This window comes from Geospiza fortis, unplaced genomic scaffold (assembly GCF_000277835.1).
Source record: "Geospiza fortis unplaced genomic scaffold, GeoFor_1.0 scaffold182, whole genome shotgun sequence".
Taxonomy (NCBI): domain Eukaryota; kingdom Metazoa; phylum Chordata; class Aves; order Passeriformes; family Thraupidae; genus Geospiza; species Geospiza fortis.
Genome location: NW_005054367.1, coordinates 413503 through 433207, shown reverse-complemented (window position 1 = coordinate 433207; position 19705 = coordinate 413503). Strand labels below are relative to the sequence as shown.

At 40.8% G+C, this 19705-nt stretch overlaps 1 protein-coding gene across 3 annotated transcripts in view; it reads left to right on the top strand.

Moving 5' to 3' along the window:
- Positions 1 to 19705, top strand: part of MINDY4 (MINDY lysine 48 deubiquitinase 4) — a 75606-nt gene that overhangs the window by 52008 nt on the left and 3893 nt on the right. For 2 of the 3 annotated variants that reach the window (XM_031059754.1, XM_005424327.2), the window contains exons 14-17: positions 816 to 879; positions 3494 to 3655; positions 13061 to 13241; positions 17500 to 17572. In XM_031059754.1, coding sequence (XP_030915614.1) covers positions 816 to 879; positions 3494 to 3655; positions 13061 to 13241; positions 17500 to 17572 — 480 coding nt within the window. The remainder of the gene's footprint in view (positions 1 to 815; positions 880 to 3493; positions 3656 to 13060; positions 13242 to 17499; positions 17573 to 19705) is intronic. The other variant, XM_031059755.1, reaches the window with a different exon arrangement.

Genomic DNA, 19705 nt, shown 5'->3' with positions numbered 1-19705 from the left:
TTGCAATTCCATTTTACCTTCAGGATAAAAAATGATCACATTTACGACCTTTATGGTTTAGGCCATCAACCAATCACTAATTCAGTAATTCCAGGAGTTATGAGATAGTGAACTTAGGTTGGGGACACATTACTCCATTATTATGGGCAGTGCAGTTTTCTCTTTGGTGTCACAACATATAATTAGGGGCCACACGGCACCATTATAAATGTGTACACCTAGAGGGGTTTGGGTTTTTTTTTCTTTCTTTTTTTCATGCACAATGTAGTGTATAGATGATATGGATATATTACAAGGATTTATGATAGGAATAACAAATAGCAGATCTTACCTTAGTACTGGAATGTGTTGCCCAGGTACTTTGTGGAGTCTGTCTCCTTAGAGAGATTCAGAAACCATCCAGATGTGGACCTGGGAAATTTGCTTCAGGTACCAGAGATGGGGTGGACAAAGGGACCTCCAGAGGTGCCTTCCAACCTCACCCATTCTGTGATTCTGTCACACAAACAGTGCAGTAATTCTAATTTCTATAATTCTAACTAGTGACAATGACTTCTTTTCTCCTCTCCAGTTGTTTCCTCCAAGCTCTACCAAATTTCTGCTTCTGCTTCCCACAGGTTTAGTGGAGATTTTAATTTTTTTTTTTTTTTGCCATGTAAAAAATCACCTTGAAAGGACTCAGAAAATACAGGGCTATATTTATGGTTGGGAAACAGCTTGGTTTTGTTTCTCATTAAGATTTAGAGATGAAAAGAATGAAAAGAAGCAATTGTATTGACATTTGATTGGTTTTAAATTTGTGTTTTCCTCTGCAGGGTGCGCAATGACTTCGACGTGCTCACAAACCGCCTGATTGGCAGCCACGGCTACTGCACCCAGGTGAGCTAAAGGTCCAGTTTTGGGGATGTTCTGTGACTCTGCTGTGAACTGACCTCTGGGGAGAGATGGATTTCTTATTTTTGAGTCATAGAGTCATGGAATCACAGAATGGTTTGGGTCGGAAGGGACCTTAAAGCTCATCTTGTTCCAAACTTACCAGCCTTCCACTATCCCAGCTTGCTCCAAGCCCCATCCAGCCTGTTCTTGAACATCTCCAGGGATGGGGATCCACATCCTCTCATGGCAACCTGTGCTCAGCACCCTCACAGTAAAGAATTTCTTCCTTATATCAGCTGAACCTGCACTCCTTCAGCTGGAGGCCATTCCCCCTTGTCCCATCACTCCATGCCCTTGGGAAAAGTCCCTCTCCAGCTCTTTTGCAGCCCCTTTAGGTATGGGAAAAATTATTTATGAAAATAAATTGGTGGAGATTTATGCTATAAAGTTTCCACCAGTTTCCTTTTGTTTTTCCCTTATTCCCATATCCTCGAGCACCTTCATCCTTTATTATTTTTCCTCGTGTTTTGGCACATTGTTGTCTTTGCTTTCAGAGGTTCTGCTTTGCAGGCTGGTGTTTTTGGCCTGTATGTGCCTGTACCTGTGTGTCCATGTCCTCGCAGTCCTCTCATCTTCCTCTTTGGGACTCCCTGGTTGATTTCAGTGAAATATTGCTGTGTTGCCTCCCTGCCCTCCAGAAAGGTGCCTGAGGTTCCATGTCTGATTCTACATTCCTCCCATCTCTTGCCCTTCTGGCTGCCACAGACAAGTTTCATGCTCCTCTCTTGTTTCTAGAGGACTTCTGTACTGTGACCACACAGTGGTTCCTCAAGAAGGTGGTAGAACATCAGTGATGGTGAATGAAAGTGCTGAAAATGTCAGTAAAAGCCTATAAACTCTGGGGAATCCTTCAGGAGAAACACAGAGCTGTAATTGTGTGCAGTATTTTTAACACCAGTTCCAAACTGGCCATACCAGAGTTATTCATGGCTTTGGGCATGGTAATTTGCAGTATTTTTTCTGGAAACTTTCTCTTTGTTATTTCCCCTCCTGGTTTTAGCCATATGTTGTTTATTAATAGTGAGCTGGTTCACTGCTGCAGCACAGTCTGCTGTTAGCTCTGCTTTCATGCACCCCAGCTGGCCATGGTGGGATGTTAGCAGAGAAAAGTATCCCTTATCTCTGTTCTTGAACTTCAGGCACACTCACATGTGCAAACGCCACCCACCCTCTCACAGGTATTTAGCCTCTGACACACCCCTGCTTCAACTGGAGAGGAAATAATCAGCAATCATCTCTAGGAAATATCAATATTTTGATGATCAGGGTCCATATGGGTAAATGTTTTACTGAAGGAGATCTAATTTCCTCCAGAAATAATCAGTGAGAAAGAATCCTAATGTAACAAATCTTGTCCAGCATACAAAATACATCACTAAGCACATACAGAAATGTTTTGTAGTACTGGGCAGGCTTAGGGTTTATACCATTCATGCTGTACTTTTCATTGTAGAGAAGAGGGGACACCAAAATATTTTCATTTAAAAAACCCCAAAACAACACTTAGATGAGATGTCTGATAGCTGGATGTGAGAGTAAATAAATTATCGGCAGTTTGCCTCCAGAATGATGAAAATTGAAAACTCCTCTAATATTTGGACTTCAGCAAAGATTCCAAAGTCTCTCACAGCATCCTGATGCCTTGTGCAGGCTGACCTAGAGCAGACACTGGACAGAGCTAAAGAATAAAGCAGGGATTTATTCAAAGGATCTCCTCCATGGATGCACCTTGGGCAGCACCAGAGCCCAGCCAGGGCTGCACCCAAGATGAACCAAAATGGCCCCAAAATGCACGAGCGCTCCCGGGGTCTCTCCCTGGGATCAGTTCTGCTCCATTTGCATCTTGCAGTTCATTGTCCCATTCCAGCTTTAGCCCCTGCAGTCCCACCCTGCTTGTTTTTCTCTCTCCAGCCCACGGTGTTTGTGCTCTTGGGGCTGAGATTTGGATCATTTGTCCTTGGTGCCCAGCTGGAGCAGGAATTGTTTGTCTCCCTGCTCTGTGCACAGAGCTCACCATGCCCTGATATGAAGCTCAGACCCACACACTAAAGCAGCACAGAACCTGAAAATACAAAAACTAAAACCTGAGCCATCAATCCTTTTGGACAAGAAGTCTAATTCAGAGCTGGAAAAGGTTTTTTCCCCCAGAAAGTGCTGGCACTGCCCAGACTCCCCAGGGAATGGGCACAGCCCCGAGGCTGCCAGAGCTCGAGGAGGATTTAGACAAAGATCTCAGGAACAGGGTGGGATTGTTGGGGTGTCTGAGGAGGGCCAGGAGCTGGACTGGATGATGCTTGTAGGTCCCTTCCAATTCAGGATATTCTGTGATTTTATAATTTCCTCATTTTACTTTGGGAGACTTAGACCAAAATATCTGGAATCCTTTTATAATCAATTTTGATCTTAACCATAAACCAAAAACCAGTCCATAAACTGGGGGTCATGTACATGTGTAACTTCACATCAATCCTGATTCAGTCTTCTGCTGATCAACTACTGTTTGGTTTTTTGTTTTCTTTTTCTTTTTTCCTCTTTATTTCAAACATGTCCCAAACAGGAATTGGTGAACTTGCTTTTGACTGGTAAAGCTGTGTCCAATGTTTTCAACAATGTGATCGAGCTGGACTCTGGGAATGGCAATATCATCATTTTGAAAGGCATCACGAGTCGCAGCGATATTGGTTTGCTGTCCCTATTTGAGCACTATGATGTCTGTCAGGTAGGCTTTCCATTAAAAATTTAATTAAAGAGAAAACAGTTCCTTTTAAAATCAGCATGGAATAGGTAAACCAGCAAACAAATTACTGGCTTGGTTCAGTTTATCTTTTCTGTGCTGTAGTGGTGATACTATGACCAGTAAAAAAATTAAAGACAATTAAAATAGCTATTAATGCAATGGGATTGTTCCATTTAATTACTCTTGAAAGTCATATTTTAATTGTAGTCATCATGAAAATGAAATGATAGATTAAAACTTTCAAAGGTGTGACAGGTGTGAATTTACCTCAGGAAAAGCTGGTATAATGATTTCACTAGTTCTCCATCAACAGGAGATGGAGGATGGCAGGATGGACATCTTTCCTAAGACATGTTCTGTCCCAAACAGCCAATCTGTTTTAGATCCAGGAATATTATTTGAAATTCTCTTGCTTTTGTTAGATACTTGTAGCAGTCCCACCTACATTTGCAGCAGCAGCATCCCTATAAATTTTGGAAGTGATTACCAAGGGATGTGTTTTTACTGATCTGATATAAATGTGTGACAAAACAAAGGTTGATTTTAACTCCTTCCCATGTGGCTGAAGTCAGCTACCTCCTCCTGCTATTGGCAAACTACAAATTTTGTTATTTCTAATTAACACAATTATTTACATTATTCACAGGATTACAAAAGGCTTGAATTCAGTCAAGGCACCTTATCAATGTGCTCAAATCAGATTAATTCAGAACAGAATGGACTAAAAATAAATAAGCTTCTGTGTCTAGTTCACACTTCTTTTTCTTTTCTATAAACAATGTGACATTTAAACCCTCAAAAAATGGTTATGCACCACTCCAGCATTTTTTCCATTCTCCAGTGAGGAAAATTACTCTGGAGGAGCAAAATGGTAAATGAGGTCAGGGCAGGTAAGAGCTATTTCTTACCCACCTGCCCTCTAAAAATAAAATTAGTTACCCAGAGATTCCAACACCATTTTCCACTTATTCTGCAAATTATAAGGTGGAGGGGATCTCTTTCCACTACTGAGCTCTTACATGGCAGCTGGACTCATGAGCAGGGATCTGTTTTTCCAAGCCAGTGACTTAATCAGTTACAGAAATTCCAGTAGACATAGTTTCCTTTTTTTTATTTTTAAGAGTCTACTCTAGTTGGGCGTCTGCTGCAAATTGTCCTGGTTTTTATTAAGAATATCTGGGTGTTCTCTGAATTTCAGTTCAGAGGCAGTGTCTGCTTAGGGCTGGGACAAAAGTCAGGTTCTGGTGGATTTTGGCCCAAAACTGGGGAGTCTCCACTGTGGCTTCTGTGTGAGGGGCCAGATTCTGCTTCCTGTTATAAACTTGAGAGCAGTTCAGGAAAAAGAAATGTCAGTGGCAGTTTGCAGAGGTGGAACTGAGAATAGAATTTGTCTTTCAAAGTGACTCTTTTATTCCTCTCAGCATCCAATTACAGTGTGGCTCTGAGGCTGGTAACTGAAGCCAGCCATGGAAAAGGACTGTCAGTTTTGGTTGGGTTTATTTTTTGTTTCCAGGAGTAAGAAAATCCTGAGCGTGCTATATGGTGAATCATAGACACTGGAGTCAGAAAACTCCCTTTAGGTCACATCCAGCCAATCTCTCAGGGGATAACTCAGGATATTTTTGTGTCCTGTTATATAGCAGGGTTTCTTTTAAAAATCTACATCCATGAAGCTTCTGCCTTTTTGTTCAGATGACCATTTTTTCATTGATTTTAGTACATATAACTGTGATCTTACAGTTTTTGTTATCCATCTCTGCTCCAAAACGTGAATAAATGCAAATAAAGATTTGCAGGTCCTTGTGAATTTGGAGATTTTTATATCGACTACACAGCCTGTGTTTGGAAATACTATTAATAAATCAGACTCTTCATTTACTTAGTTTCCTCTAATTATAATTTCCCTCATAATCCAAGCTGCCCCCTGAACAATTGATCCCCATCCGCTGGGCATTTGCAGCTGATGTAAGAGTGCCTCCCTTTTTTATCAGCACTTCCTGTCCAAGGCTTGTTTTTATTCCCCTGCTCTAGACTTGTTCCAACTTACCAACACTTTCAGGATATTCAAGATTCCGGGCTAGATGCAGTGAATCCACATAGAAGAAGACTTCTCTAGCATTTTATCTCATTTTTTCTAATAAAAATGGGGCATTTGTGTGTAATCCACACCTCCCTTGGCATGGCTTTTGACTTGCAGATACTGTGAGGGCATGTGACTTAATCCTCAAACTCCAGCAGTGGTAAATCCAAAGAAAATGATCCATCCCTTTTTTTCCAGCCTGGAGAATGCCTCTGTTCCCCATCCATTCACCTCCTCCAGTGGATCCTGTGTTATCTTTGCTGATGAGAAAAACGTGTGCCCCGAGTAATTTGCCTGCAATTGTTCATGCTCAGTCATCACTCTCAGTCCTGACATATCACCAAACTCTGTGGAGTTTTTGCAGTGTAATTACTTGCTGCAAATCGTTTCACAATGACAGATGGATCCATTCCATCTGTTTCATGTGCAAATGTTTAGTTTCACAGTGAGATTCTGGATTTTAATAGGAAAAATAGCTAAAAGTCCAATTCTGCTACTTTTCAGGAGGCAAGTTACACATCTTGGGGTTTCTTTTCTTTGTGCTAAGCAATATCAATTCTATGTGATCTTACACATTTAACTTAGAAGCCCAAATTGAGATTTTTTAGGTTTCCTGGGATTTATTTAGAGCATGTCAAGCAATAGGAACATTTCCAGATGAAATTGCTGGGGGTTTTCTCTGTCTGCTGAGCTGCAGCATGCAACAGTTCTGTCTCAGGGAAGCTGAGTGGTTTCTCAGCAGTGACAAGACCTTGGAGAAGGGGATGAGGCACAGGACCAATTTTAGCACTCCTGGGTGAGAAAATCCCTGTGTTTGGGTCAGAGCCTTTGGCCTAAATGCCACATTAAAATTGCCGGTGAAAAGACTTAGAATGATGAAATTCTTTCTTTCAAAATGTCTTGAGATGTTAAAAATAGGAAGAGATGGAAGAAGAGGCTCCTTATGTTGATGCCAGGCATTAAATTGCAGTGAAAAAAAAAAAGGAAAAATAATCTGCATTCTCAGGTAATAAATTTAAATAGATTATTATCATTATTATAATTCATAACTTTCTAATTGTTTAATAATATTAACAACCAATTAACAAACACCACAGTTCTAATTAACATGAATAATGATAATAATAACAATAATAAATAGTATTTACATGCCACTTCTTATTAGCAGATCTGTGCTTTGCAAGAGTGGCAAGTGTCCTTTCCACTTCACACAGAGGGGTAATGGGTGAATAAAAGTCAAAGTAAGCTCCTGCCTGAACTGGGATGAGTACAGGTCTGAATCTCTCATTTTAAAGGCAGTGTGGTGCTGGCTGATGAATTTCACCATCCTTCTGAAATATTTTTTGAAACTGCTTTAGGTATGTGCTGTTATATGTGAAGAAATGGAAATATTCAAAGTTATCTGTCACTTTTGAGCCTTCTCTCTGATCTGTCTTTGTTTTCACCAGTTCTCTCCTGGTTTAAGTTGTTCTGTCAGTTAAAACTGCTGTTGTCAAACCTCCCAAATTCACCCACTCTGATTCCTGACTGTCCCAGCACTTCAAGGGACCTGGTGCTTTTTAGTTTTTGCTTCTCTGAAAACGGGGAGGGCATTGACACAAAAGAAGCTGCACACATTTTCCCTATTTCTTTTCAAAAAGACAGAGCAAAGCAACAGAAACAAGCAGAATGTCTTCATTAAAATTCCACAGATGGGAAATATTATCTTTGGTCCTTTTGAAGAAACCACTGTGTGCTATGACAAGGCCTGAATGATGAAATTCAGCACACATGCTCTGTCTCTTGGCACCTCACCTGTGTTTTTGCTCTCCTACAACCTCCTTCCCAGGGAAATGTGTCCCCTAAAAAATCCCTTATCCCCATCAGATGGGCTGGATTCAAGCCAGGCCATTGGTGGGGTTGTGGAGGGGAAAGTTTGGAAAGAGGGTTTTAACCACCTCCTCTGAGAAACCAACCACAAAAACACAAGTGCAAAATGGAAACTGATGGTTGGCTCCAATTTTCCAGTTCTTTTTTCAGGAATAGGGGTAAACGTTGTGCCCTGTAGGTGCAGCAGAGGAAGCTGCTATTTCTGTAAGACTTCAGTGAGCATCACTGTGGGCAAAAACATGGAGTACGTTCAAATTTGACCGAAACAAGGCTGAAAAAGTCTTTGAGAAAATCTGTTCTTCATTCCTTGTTTTTACATCTCCCTTTCTAGCCTGGAACTGAAATTTTCTATAATGAAGCCCTATTGTCCTCTGAGTTGTGGTCAGTTATTTTCCCAGAGGCCAGTCACTGTTGCTGGGGTATTGGCATTGCTTCCCTGCCAACATCCTTCCAAATGAAAGAAAATCACAGAGTTTTTAGTTAAGACAATAAGGATAACAAAGCCCACATGTTCAGAAGAGCTTTGTGTGCTTTGCAAACAGGTAAAGCAGAAAATGAGAAGTCAGATATTTCCCACATGTCTCTCTAGATTGTAAACACCTGCATGTGGATCTGGATTTATCCCATCTCACTTTAGGTGCTTTTTAGGATGAAAATTCTTCAGGTAGGAGTTAATCCAGATCCCTGCATCACTGGTGAATGGGAGGGTCTGAATTTCTGACAATACCCATCTCTTGCTTGTTTGATTTTACAGCCAAAGCTCAAGGGCTAACTTGCATTGGAGGGCCTAGAAATAAATGCAGAATGTTCTGTGGGCTGAATCCTGCCCTGTCTGTGTCATTGCAGTGATGTAACTCCCTGAAGTGGGCTGCAGACTTTGTGTGGAGTGAGGAAATGGCAAAATGCTGAAATCTGAGGGAGGGTCTGAATCTCCCTCTAAATTTCTTCATTTTTGAGGCATTGCAGAGGAGTAGCTGAGTGGGACAGGGATGAAGAAAAGATCTTGAATCTGCCTGGCACCCTGAGGTCTCTTTTCCTTCCTACATCTGCTGCTTTTTACACCATGGTAGTATAAAGGAACTTTAATCAGAAACCAGTGCTTTCCAGGAGTGTCTTCTTTGCTTTGGGGATCCTAAGATTTAACACACCACATCTCTTTCTGTTCTTCTTCAGCCATGTCCTTTTTTTTTTCCCTAGTTCATTGTCAGAAAGTTTTCCTTTTCTACAAAAAAAAAAAAAAAAGAAAGAAAGAAAAACAGGATCCAAAGCTGCAGAGAAATTACCTAAGGCTCCAATGTAGCAGTAGTGTTTGCTATTATTTTGTATGGCTAAAATTATTTTTTATGGCTATTATTATTTTATATGCCTATTATTTTATGTGGCTAAAAACTCTTCAATTTCTGTCTCACCTGGCATAGTGCATACTCTGAATGTCAGATCTCACAAGCAATAATTTTATTTTTCTCAGTCTGATTGAAATCAAGTATTTGGCAATGGCAATAACTTCCCCCTCACAGTGTCCCTCAATTATCTGCAGATACAGCAGTGATGTGGCTGAGCTGGTGTTTCAGGGGTCACCTGGGTCAGTGGTGTCACTGCTCCCCCAAGGGCTGCTGAAAAGGTGTTTGATTTTAGATTTTACACCACTGACACTCCACTCTGAGCACCCCTGGAACATTGTTCAATATTCCTTCAGAAAAAGGTCACTGCAGCTGTGGGGAATAAAACCCTGACAGAACAAACAATGGGCTGTTGCCTGTAACTCTGAAAGCTTGGTGTAATTCTCTTTCTGCCTGTCAGTAATAGCAGAAATTCCTCAGTTTGGCAGAACCCAGCCCTCTGTGGAACCAGTACACGCTGTGATTACTTCTCAAATAAACATCTCTAGCAGCTGTATTCAGGGAAAGAAACATAAAGCAAGGAATGATTGATTATAACTGGAAAATGAATAGTGAAGTCCTACAAGCAAGGAGGAGAAATTATGTTAAGTGATAAAACTCCTGGAGAAAAATTTGCCATATCCAATTATCCTACTTGCTTTGGGTATCACATTCTCTTGTTGTTGTTGTTTTTTTTGGTTTTTTTTTTTGTTTTGTTTTGTTTTGGTTTGGGTTTTTTTGGGTTTTTTTTTGTTTGTTTGTTTGTTTGGTTTGGGTTTTTTGGGGGTTTTGTTTTCTTTATTTTGTTGTTGGTTTTTTGTTTTTTTTTTTTTTTTTTTTTGGTTTTGGGGTGGTTTTTTTGGTTTTTTTTTGGAATACACATGGCAAAAGTTGGCCTTGCTCAAGGGATAAATAAGGGCAGAATGGTGAGGTACCATCCACTGACTCTGGCAGATCTGTTGGGATAATTCTCCAACAATAAATACTTGTCTGTAGGTTGGATTTCACCATGGTGTGAATACACAGAGATACCAGATGGAGAATGAGCCCTTTGAAGGTGCTTGCTTTTGAAAAGTTGATGCTTCCCAAAGATCAGAAATTTATGAGCATTCTTGAGGGCTTTGTAAGAGAGAGGATCAGGGTTAGGGAAGTCTCCATAGGAATTGAAGAAATGCAGCACAAAAGGACATCTCATTCATTCCCCCCTTTATATTCCTTTTGCCTGAAAATGAGTAATGGAAAATCAAGACTTGACTTGAATATTGATAAAAACACAACCATAGAGCTCTTATTAAAAAAAAAATCATAAAAAGTATGCAAGTCACATATCCCTGATTTGCCTTTGGAATTCAGCCCTACAGATGTAGGGAAGACTCTGGAAAGAAGGGGTCTCAGTCAGCTCTGTTCTCTGCCAGGCTCTTGTTGGATGACACAGACACTGCTGAGTTAGAGGGATTTCCTGAGGAGTCAGAACCCTGGGTGTTCTTCCCTGTCCTGTTTCCAGGTTTTATTCCAGGTTTTATTCCAGGTTTTATCCAGTATTACTGCCACCAAGCAGGCTGGTCAGGCAGCTGAGGAAGCACTCAGGCCTCGCCAGCTGGAGCAGAGAAATGAGGCCATAATTCTGTGTATGGGAAGGGTCTGGAGAGTCAGGAGCTGCTGAGGGAGCTGGGGGTGGTGAGCCTGGAGAAAAGGAGGCTCAGGGATGACCTTATTGCTCTCCAAACTCCTGACAGGAGGTGTGGGGAGGTGAGGTGAGGGTCAGCCTCTTCTCCCAGGCAACAGGTGACAGGACAAGAGGACACAGCCTCAGGCTGCAGCAGTCGAGGGTCAGGCAGGACATCAGCAGGAATTCCTTCACTGGAAGTGTGGTCAGATGTTGGGATGGGCTGCCCAGGGAGGTGGTGGAGTCTTCATTCCTGGGAGTATTGAAGAAACCACTGGATGTGGCACTCAGTGCTCTGCTCTGGTTGTCGAGGTGATGTTCAGTCAGAGGCTGGGCTTGATGGTCCTGGAGGTCCTTTCCAACCCAAATGACTCAGTAATTCTTCTCCACACCACAGCTGATGCTTGGAGAAGCAGCCAAAGGAATCCTCACAGTGAGGATTGTCCTCACTTTGTCAGCAGCATGGATCCGTGTAATATTTTGTACAAAATACGTTCTGCATCTTGGTGCCAAAGGCAGCAGCTAATCCTCAGCTGGTTAAATTCATGTGACCAAAGCAAAGACTTCTCCCTTCTTCTGGGAGAGGAGAATGTGAGCTACAATATTTTTAGACTCTCTGAGTTGTCTCAAAGTTCATGTCCTCACTGCTTTCTGCAAAGATTGTAATTGAAAACTGCACATTTTTGGGGAATGTTCCTGCAGCCCTCAATCATCTGAACAGTTTGTCCTGGCTTCAGGGGGATGGTTCATGGGCGTGAGAGCTGGAGTGGACGTGGCTTTGAAAGTTCTGCATCTCTCTAATCTTTGTCAAATGTTGTTTGATGAAGCTGGGAAGTTGCTTTTGCAGACAAACATAGGAAGAACATATTTTTAGGAGGAGACTGGCTGTTCTTTTTGGCTTTGACTTATCTGCATATTAAAATATGCATCTTTGTGAGACTGAATCTTTTCATCTGTGTCCCTCTAATTTGCCATCTTTTGTTGAAACTGCATATTTTCTTTCTTGATAACTCCTGTTACGAGTGTTATTGGAAGCCTTATAAAAAATTCTTTACTTCTAAGCCAAGAATTCACATAAAAAGCAAAACTGTTGTATAAAAGGCTGTTTTAAATAGATATTAGCAAAGTAATGAGTCAGGAAACAGTTACTTAATTAGCTGGAGACTTGTTATCTAACATCAGAAGAAATTCTCGTGGAAGGCAGCTGAATTTGCACTTGTAACACTTCAGATATAAATTTTAAATGTCTATCAAGATGAAAACACAAACTGCTTATCACTCAGTTTTTATTATAACAGAATTAATGTTGGCTTCTGCGTTTTGGCTTTTTCCATTTGCCCCTGTGCCCAAGGTGAAGAACTGAGGGCTGGACTGCAGGAGCTGTATCCACAGATCTATATCTAGAAATCATGTATGAAAATTTTTCTGGTAAATTTCCTCAGTTTCCACTAGGGCTTTTTCAATGAAAAGCAAAATTACTGAAAGTGAAATGATTTCACTGAAAGCAGAATGTTTAATTTCAGATTTCAGTTTCCTTAAGCAATTTCTCAAAGGTAGAAAACACAGCTGCAGTGCTGCTAGTATCCCCTTCTTCCATCTCTTATAGATTAAATCTCCTGAGTTTTCTAGTTTAAAACGTCTGTGAATGGATATGAAAGTTTTTATGCACTTTCTTAGAGAATATTCAGATTATTTATACTTTCAAAAGAGAAATACACTTTCAAGAAAGAAATACACTTTCAAAAGAAGGACAAAGGCTTAGAAAAGGCTTTGGTTAAAGTTTTATTTCCCCATAAGCATGTTTGATTTTTAAGAATAATGAAGCAAAACAAATGCTTCTGTTATTGCTTTCCTCTATAGCTGAAAACACGTTTTGTATTTTGTATCACCTTCTGTGAACTAGGAGATGATAAAATGAAGGGGATACATTGCTTTCTTTACTCAACACAAGATTTTGGGCTCAGTTGAGTTGCCCAGGCAGGGATGTCTCAGGGCACTTGAGATGCTGTGAGTCTCTCACCTGGTTTCCAGTCACTGTTGAATGACAGCACAGCCTCCCATTCATCCCATGTTGTATTCCTGTGGTTTTACAGCTGTTGCAAATGACATGTTTCCTGTTGGTTCAGCTCTTCTGGGATCTGATCTTGGAGCTGTAAGAACACTACAACTACATTTTATTACCTGCCAGAACTCAAGGCCTAATATTTCCTTTATATGCTCCATGGTTTACCAGAGCTATACTGGTCTGCTTCATTAACAGTCTCTAATGAGCCTTCATTAGTGTTTGTAGCCTAGAATAAATAAGTGATCTTCCAAATTTTATGTTTTCCACAATAAATTGTTTCTCCCCCCCGACCCCAGTGATGTTCTGCTATTTTGTATTTTCCTTCTAGGTTGGCTGTTACTTGAAGACCCCCAAGTTCCCAATTTGGCTGGTCTGCAGTGAAAGCCACTTCAGTGTGCTTTTCTGTTTGGAGAAGGATTTGCTCAGCGACTGGAAAACGGGACGGAGGTTTGACCTCTATTACTACGATGGCTTGGCCAACCAGGATGAAGAGATTCGCTTGACAGTGGGTATGAGCAGCTCCCTGCCTCTGCATTTCACCTCTGGGGGGGCAGAAAGGAGGATCCAATATTACAAACAGTGATGGGTGCAGGCAGTGAATGTTAATTTGTGTGCAGTTGCCTTATTTCCATAATTAGTTTTGGTGATTAATTACATTTCGCAAGGAAGTTTTGAGGATCAGCTCTTGGAAGGGTTAACAGTGAGCATGTGTTACTTTATACACACTGGCAAAAATTCCAGTGGCCCTGATTCCCAAGGAACTGGTTGTGATCTCTGGCTTATTCATACTCCCAGGACTACAAAATATATTTCTCTACTCCCATTCTCCTTCACAGCATCTCACAGTAGCAGAAAGTGCAGGTCTCCAGTTCCTCACCCTAAATGCCTGTAGAAAAACGAGCAGAGAAGGTGAGGAAACATGAAATCCAAGGCAAGAAGATGCCAGTAATCTGCTAAAAAAGTTTAGTCTCTTACCTGCCTGGAAGCACAAACCTGGAAAAGATCTTCCAACTTGTTACTCTCCTTCTTTCAGGAAGCCATGCCAAATTACACAGCTGCTTTTACAGTAAATACTTCTTCAACTGGAAGGCATTTGGATGAGTATTCTGATCCTTAGAAAGCACCTACTTCAATGCACTCTCCACTACTAAATCCCTGTTTGCTAATAATATCCTACTCACCTTTTGTTTTCTTTCCTTTGGTACATTTATACAATCTTGCCTGTAATTCTTTGATAACCAAATTCCTTCTCAATCTTAAGGAGCCACTCTACTGCAGTCTGCTCTTTAGAAATAAGTTGTCTCTGTTCCTTATTTGCACCAGCATCCAGGTTTTTGCACAGGCTGGGTGTTTTATGTTCTGCTTGAGTCCATGTGGCAAAGTTGTTTCTTTGCTGGGAGTGATGGGGGTGTGAGCCCCTCTCAAGATGTGGTAGTGAGTTCAGTCATTTTTCTGCCTGTTATTTATCCTCTTGCTTTAAAGAGAATCCGTGTCATTCTGTTGCATGATATATTAGGGGTCACATGATATATTAGCTCCAAAAATGATCAGTTTTCACTGTGGTTGCCACATCCCAGACAAAAGTGACATGGATGATACAGCTCAGCACAGGACTAGAGACACATTTTTTTCTATTGTGCTGCACCACATAACATCTGGTCCAAAACAGGTATCCAAATGTGTTTTTCCATCATCAAGAAAGTTCCCAAAATCAAGAGCTGCCAAGCTCTCTAAGATCCCTGGATGAGAAATTCCCCAGAGCACATATAAATTTTTTCCTTTGCTGTCCAGCCTGTCATGGCATTCTTTTGTGTTTCTCCTCAAAGCCAAAATGTGCATGGAGTTGTAGATATCTCTTTGTTGTGGCCATAGCCCCTTCCAGGGCTGTGTCCCAGTAAATCCTTTGTTATCTGTGAAATTCTGCAAAAGGCAGTAAAAATGCAAATACTTTCATCATTCCACAAAAACACTGCCCTGGTTCTGGCTGTGCAGTAATCCCTTGCTAGGTCTGGAGAAAACTGTAATTACTTTACATCCAAAAGGTAACATTGGCCAAACATCTAAACCCAGCGCACAGGAGCAGATGGAAATATCAGAATGCTAAATATTGCTGGTATTTCCCTTGTGGAAATCCCAGCAAGAGGTGATGTTTAGGCAGCATCACCTGGAGGTGCAGCATGAGGAGCTGGGTGTTGCCCCAGGGACATCTCCCTGCTGCTGGCTAGCAAAGTCGTTTGCTTTATTTCAGCAAAAAGTTGAATTCCTTAAAATGGGAATCTTGATTATAATTAGGTAAAATTACCATCAAGGTCACATTTCAGGAAGTCTTAAAGAAATTGCACTGGGCAAGAAAGACAAAAAAGACAGAAGAGTAGAATTCTATTTTGGGAGTAGCAGCAATTGCTACTTTATATTGGGAATTTGCTCTGCTTCTCATACTTAACCATTTGCCAAAATGTAGACAAGAAACATAAAGGTCCTTCATATAACAGGTTAGTGACATCACATACCATCATAAAGAGAGGAAAATAATAATAATAAATCTTTCCATTGGGGTAGAAATTTTGGATAAGCAGAGAAGAGCTGTAACAGTGCTGGCACTCAGTTTCTCACTAATTAAGGGTAGAATATACATATTCCTTTTCTTTTACTCCTAGATACACCTTTATAATTTTTTCCTGTTTCTTTGAATGGAAACACTCCATTCAAACCTTGTGATTGGAAGAATTCAAGTCTAAAAATGACAAAATTCATCAGAGTCGGCCATGAGCGGGAAAGGCAGCCACACCAAGTGCCTGTCCTGCTAGCAGGGCTATGGTCAGGACAGTGCCTTAGGTTGCACCTGGAGAGGTTTGGAGAAAAATTTCTTCACAGAAGGGATTGTCAAGGCCTGGAACAGGTTGCCCAGGAAAGTGGTGGAGTCACCATTCCTGGAAGTGTTCAAAAACCTGTAGTTGTGGCACTTGGGGACGGGGTTTAATAGTGAACATGGTGGTGGTGCTGGATTTATGGTTAGACTTGATGATCTTAGAGGTTTCGACTTTTATTATTCTAAAATTCTATGTTACAAACTCTTCAAAATAATGATAAAAAAAGGCTCTTTTAAACTTAAAAGATTCCTGTGTGCCTCTAAGTTCCTGAGGATCCAGAGGAAAACCACCAGTACTTCATGTACTTTTAAATATTGTCTGTTTCCCTCTGCTTCAACCCTTGCAGTCATCCAGAGTTTTCTGCATGTGTTTGTACCCATCAGATCAACACACAAGGGAGAGCCAGGTCCTCTCTGTGACATGAGAGAGCCAGCTAGATCTGAGACTGGCAGCTGTGAATGGTCAGGACAACCCCCTCCCATCCTGTCTCCATCAGTCTCACTGAAGCAGACCCAAATCCTGCACCCTGCCTTGGCATCATTCTCCATTGGCTGGGTGACAGACAGAAAAGGAGAAAGAAAAAAAAAAAAACAAACCAAACCCCTTGGTCTGCTGCAGTTTAAATGCCTGACTCCAAAACAGGAAACAGCTGAGCAGACTGACATCCAAGCTGGTGGCAGGATGTTTTGTCCCTGGGAAGTTCAGCTCTACTTTCACTGTTGACAGATGCCGTGGCTCAGACAGTGACCTCTCTGTTTTCCCTGGAGCATTGTGATGGCTTCTCCATCCCCAGGGAATGCTCCCTGGTGTTCTGTAGGAGCCACGGTGGGTTAGGATGGTGGGGATGGAGGGAGATGAGAGATCTCTGAAGCCAGGGCTTGGGATTGGGGTTTATTGCCAAGGGCCTGGGTGCAGGGCCCTGCTGGGAGCTGCCAGCCACAGCTGGAGCAGGCCTGGGAGAAGTAAAGAGAGTGGGGAAGAGAGAGAAGGCAAGAGCGTGGTAAAGAGGATGAGAGAGTAAAAGAGAGGATCAGGGAGAGAGTAAAACAGGATAAGAGGATAAGAGAGCGAGGTTCCCGTTCCAATACCATAAATCTTCCTCTGTGTTGAATATTCTAATTCTCACTAACCAATCTAGTACAAGATACAAATCCTGTTGCATTTACATACAGCCTATAAGAATCATTACATTACCATCCTGTGTTACATTTTAAACCCTAAAAACTCCTCTTTGGGCCCCTTCTGCCAAGCTAGTAGGGTCTACTCTGACCCTTGGGCCTGTCTGCAAGCAGAGGGTGTTGTTTCATCAAAAGGGGATTGCCTTCAGCTGGCCACACCATTGTTTTCCAGTTGTTCAGTAACTGAGGTATCTCAAAGCTTGCTTTCATTTCAGTCTCACTTATAGCTTCTATATTCTCAAAATCTTTTGCCAGGCAATCATATTTATAAGGCTTTCCTGTTCCATCTTCCCCAACAGTGTTCCACACAGTATCTTCTTTTCCTGTACGGACATCACTGCTTGCTGAGCACTAAAGGGAAAATCTTCTTTTCCAGGGTGGAATGGTCCTACCCCAGTTCAAACTGGGCTCGGAGTTTCCTGTTCAAGTGTAGCACCATCACTGTCCTTAGAGTTTGAGTAACAAAATCACTCAGTAATTACAACATCAATTGCAAAATAAAGGCCTCATGACAGCCCTGCAGCACATGATTGCATTTTCTCATCTCTGGTTTTCCTTGAAACCATCTCTGTATGAGCAATCTAACCTGGCTCAGGCTCAGTGGGCAGTGGTGGATGTGGCAGTGGTTGGACTCAAACCAGCTGAGAGGTCTTTTCTGTGGGGTTCTGTAGGAAGAAAAAGTTCCCCAAGCACTAACAATGTCTCTTTTGTCTCTGCAGATACAACTCAGGTGTGCCCGGAAAATAAAGAAAATTATCTTACTCCTCCACTTGAGCACTGTATTAGGACAAAGTAAGTGAAATTCCAGTTTTTCATACAGATATGTTCAGTTGTTGACACAAGTCATATATGTGAGGAATGTAAAAAAAAAAATGTTTCAGCAAGTAAAGCTGAAAAATTAATGCTTAAAAATCAGAAAGGATCTGAATGGGCCAGGATGTATTAATATATTTTACACATTTAATTGTGTGCTGTTGTAATTAACATTGAACTGTCCAAGGTGTTCATTCTTAGAGGAACCTTCACTTCCATCACCAAGAACTGACTGAGTCAAATTCAGTCTGAGAGCGCAGCTTGGTTGCAAAGAAATCTAAATCTAAATCTAAATTTAAATCTGAATCTGAATCTAAATCTAAGTCTAATTTCCAAAAGTGCTTGATTGCAGAGGTATAATGAGAAAAGGAGACAATTTATTCTATTTTCATTGGTTTTTTCTAAAGAACAGGGAGGGGAACCTGGGTGTTATTTTCAATGCATGAAGGTCCATTGAAGAGTCTCAGTTTTCTGTGGAGAACACAGGGTTTGTCAGGTTTTGTGCAGTCATTCCTGACAGCCCTTAGCTCCTTTTCTGTCCTTACAGACAAGGATAATTCCTCTCATGTTGGGATTTTCATGGCCATTTTGAGGCCTATATAAGCAGTTCATCCAAATCATACTGAAGTTAATGGGAACATTTTCAGCTCAGTGAGACATGAAAGAAGCAAAATGGAGAAATTTAACTGGGCAGAAAGTTCAGTTTTATATCAATTCCAGCACAGCTTTGGAAGTCACTATCTGAATATCTCTGGAGCAAGAAGTGAAAGCCTCATTGTCAGAGACCATGACATTTGTTAAATCAGTCAGCCAGGCAGCTTCAGGTTTCTCTTGCAGTTTCCCTCCTGTCCTTGCTATAATTTACTCTGCAAAAAAAAAAAACCAAAAAAAAAAAAAAACAAACAAAAAAAGAACCAGCAGAAAATAAATAAATAAATAAGGACAGTGGCTGCCAGTGTGTTGATCAGAAAATCACTGAAAGGTAGAAGAGGCATCCTGCAAAGTGACAGCAGTGACACCAGTCCAGCCTTCCTGCACATACAGATTTTATTGATTCCTCATTTCCAGTGACACATCAGCATGACTGCAAACTAAAACAAATAATGTATAACCTCAGAAAGCCCCACAGGGAGAATAATGCATGCAACTACTTAAAGTCTTTTAGAATATCTTCCATTCCTGGCATTGTGTCAGAGTTATACAGTGGTGGTGCTGCTGTTTGTTTATTTTAAGTTCCCTGCTTTCATCTGCTTGAGAGGTAAATTACCAGCAAATTCCAATGTCAATTAATTTTGTTTGTAGCATTCTCAGTCTGATTTACCCTGGGCAGGCTGGCTCCTTGTTTTCAGTGTTTTCCCTTTGCTTTGAGGGTATTTATTTAAGCTTGGCCTTGCCGCAAAAGGTTTTTCATGTTAATTTTTTTCCTTTTTGTTTTAAGAGCTTTTTCTTCCAACTACAGAACACCATATAAAGAAAAGTAAGAACCAACCCAAATAAACAAATTTTTAGCAATTTAGGGGATAAAAAAATGGAATGTTTTTTTATGATACAACTGTGGAAAACTCCCCTAAACTAATTTTTAATAAAGCAAAGAGCTGTTACTTATTTTTGATGAAGAACTCATGATGAAGACTTCTCTCTTCAAAAAATGCAGGATAATTTCTCAGGCAGAGTGGAGAATTCCACAGTCTGGACAATCAGAGCTGAGACCATAAACTACCATTAATTTGTTTTATTGTTAAGTCAGAGTTTTGCTTCTATTCACATGCCTCAGTTCTGGTTGAATCCATGACAATGGATTAAATTAAATGGATTCATTAAATTAATTAAATTAAGCCCGTTGCTTACCCCAATACCTGAGCACCACCATCCTGTAACACACTGAGTTCTGTGCCTCACATCTGCCTGCTCTTTGTTCTCTTACCCTCTCCTAAAGGGAAAACTGCACTGGTAATAGACTGGTTTTGCTTTTGAATAATAATAATAGTAATAATAGTAATAATAGTAATAATAATAATAATAAATAATTCAGTTAATAATAATAATAATAATAATAATAATAATAATAATAATAATAATAATAATAATAGTCCATTTCTGAGTTTAGAGCAG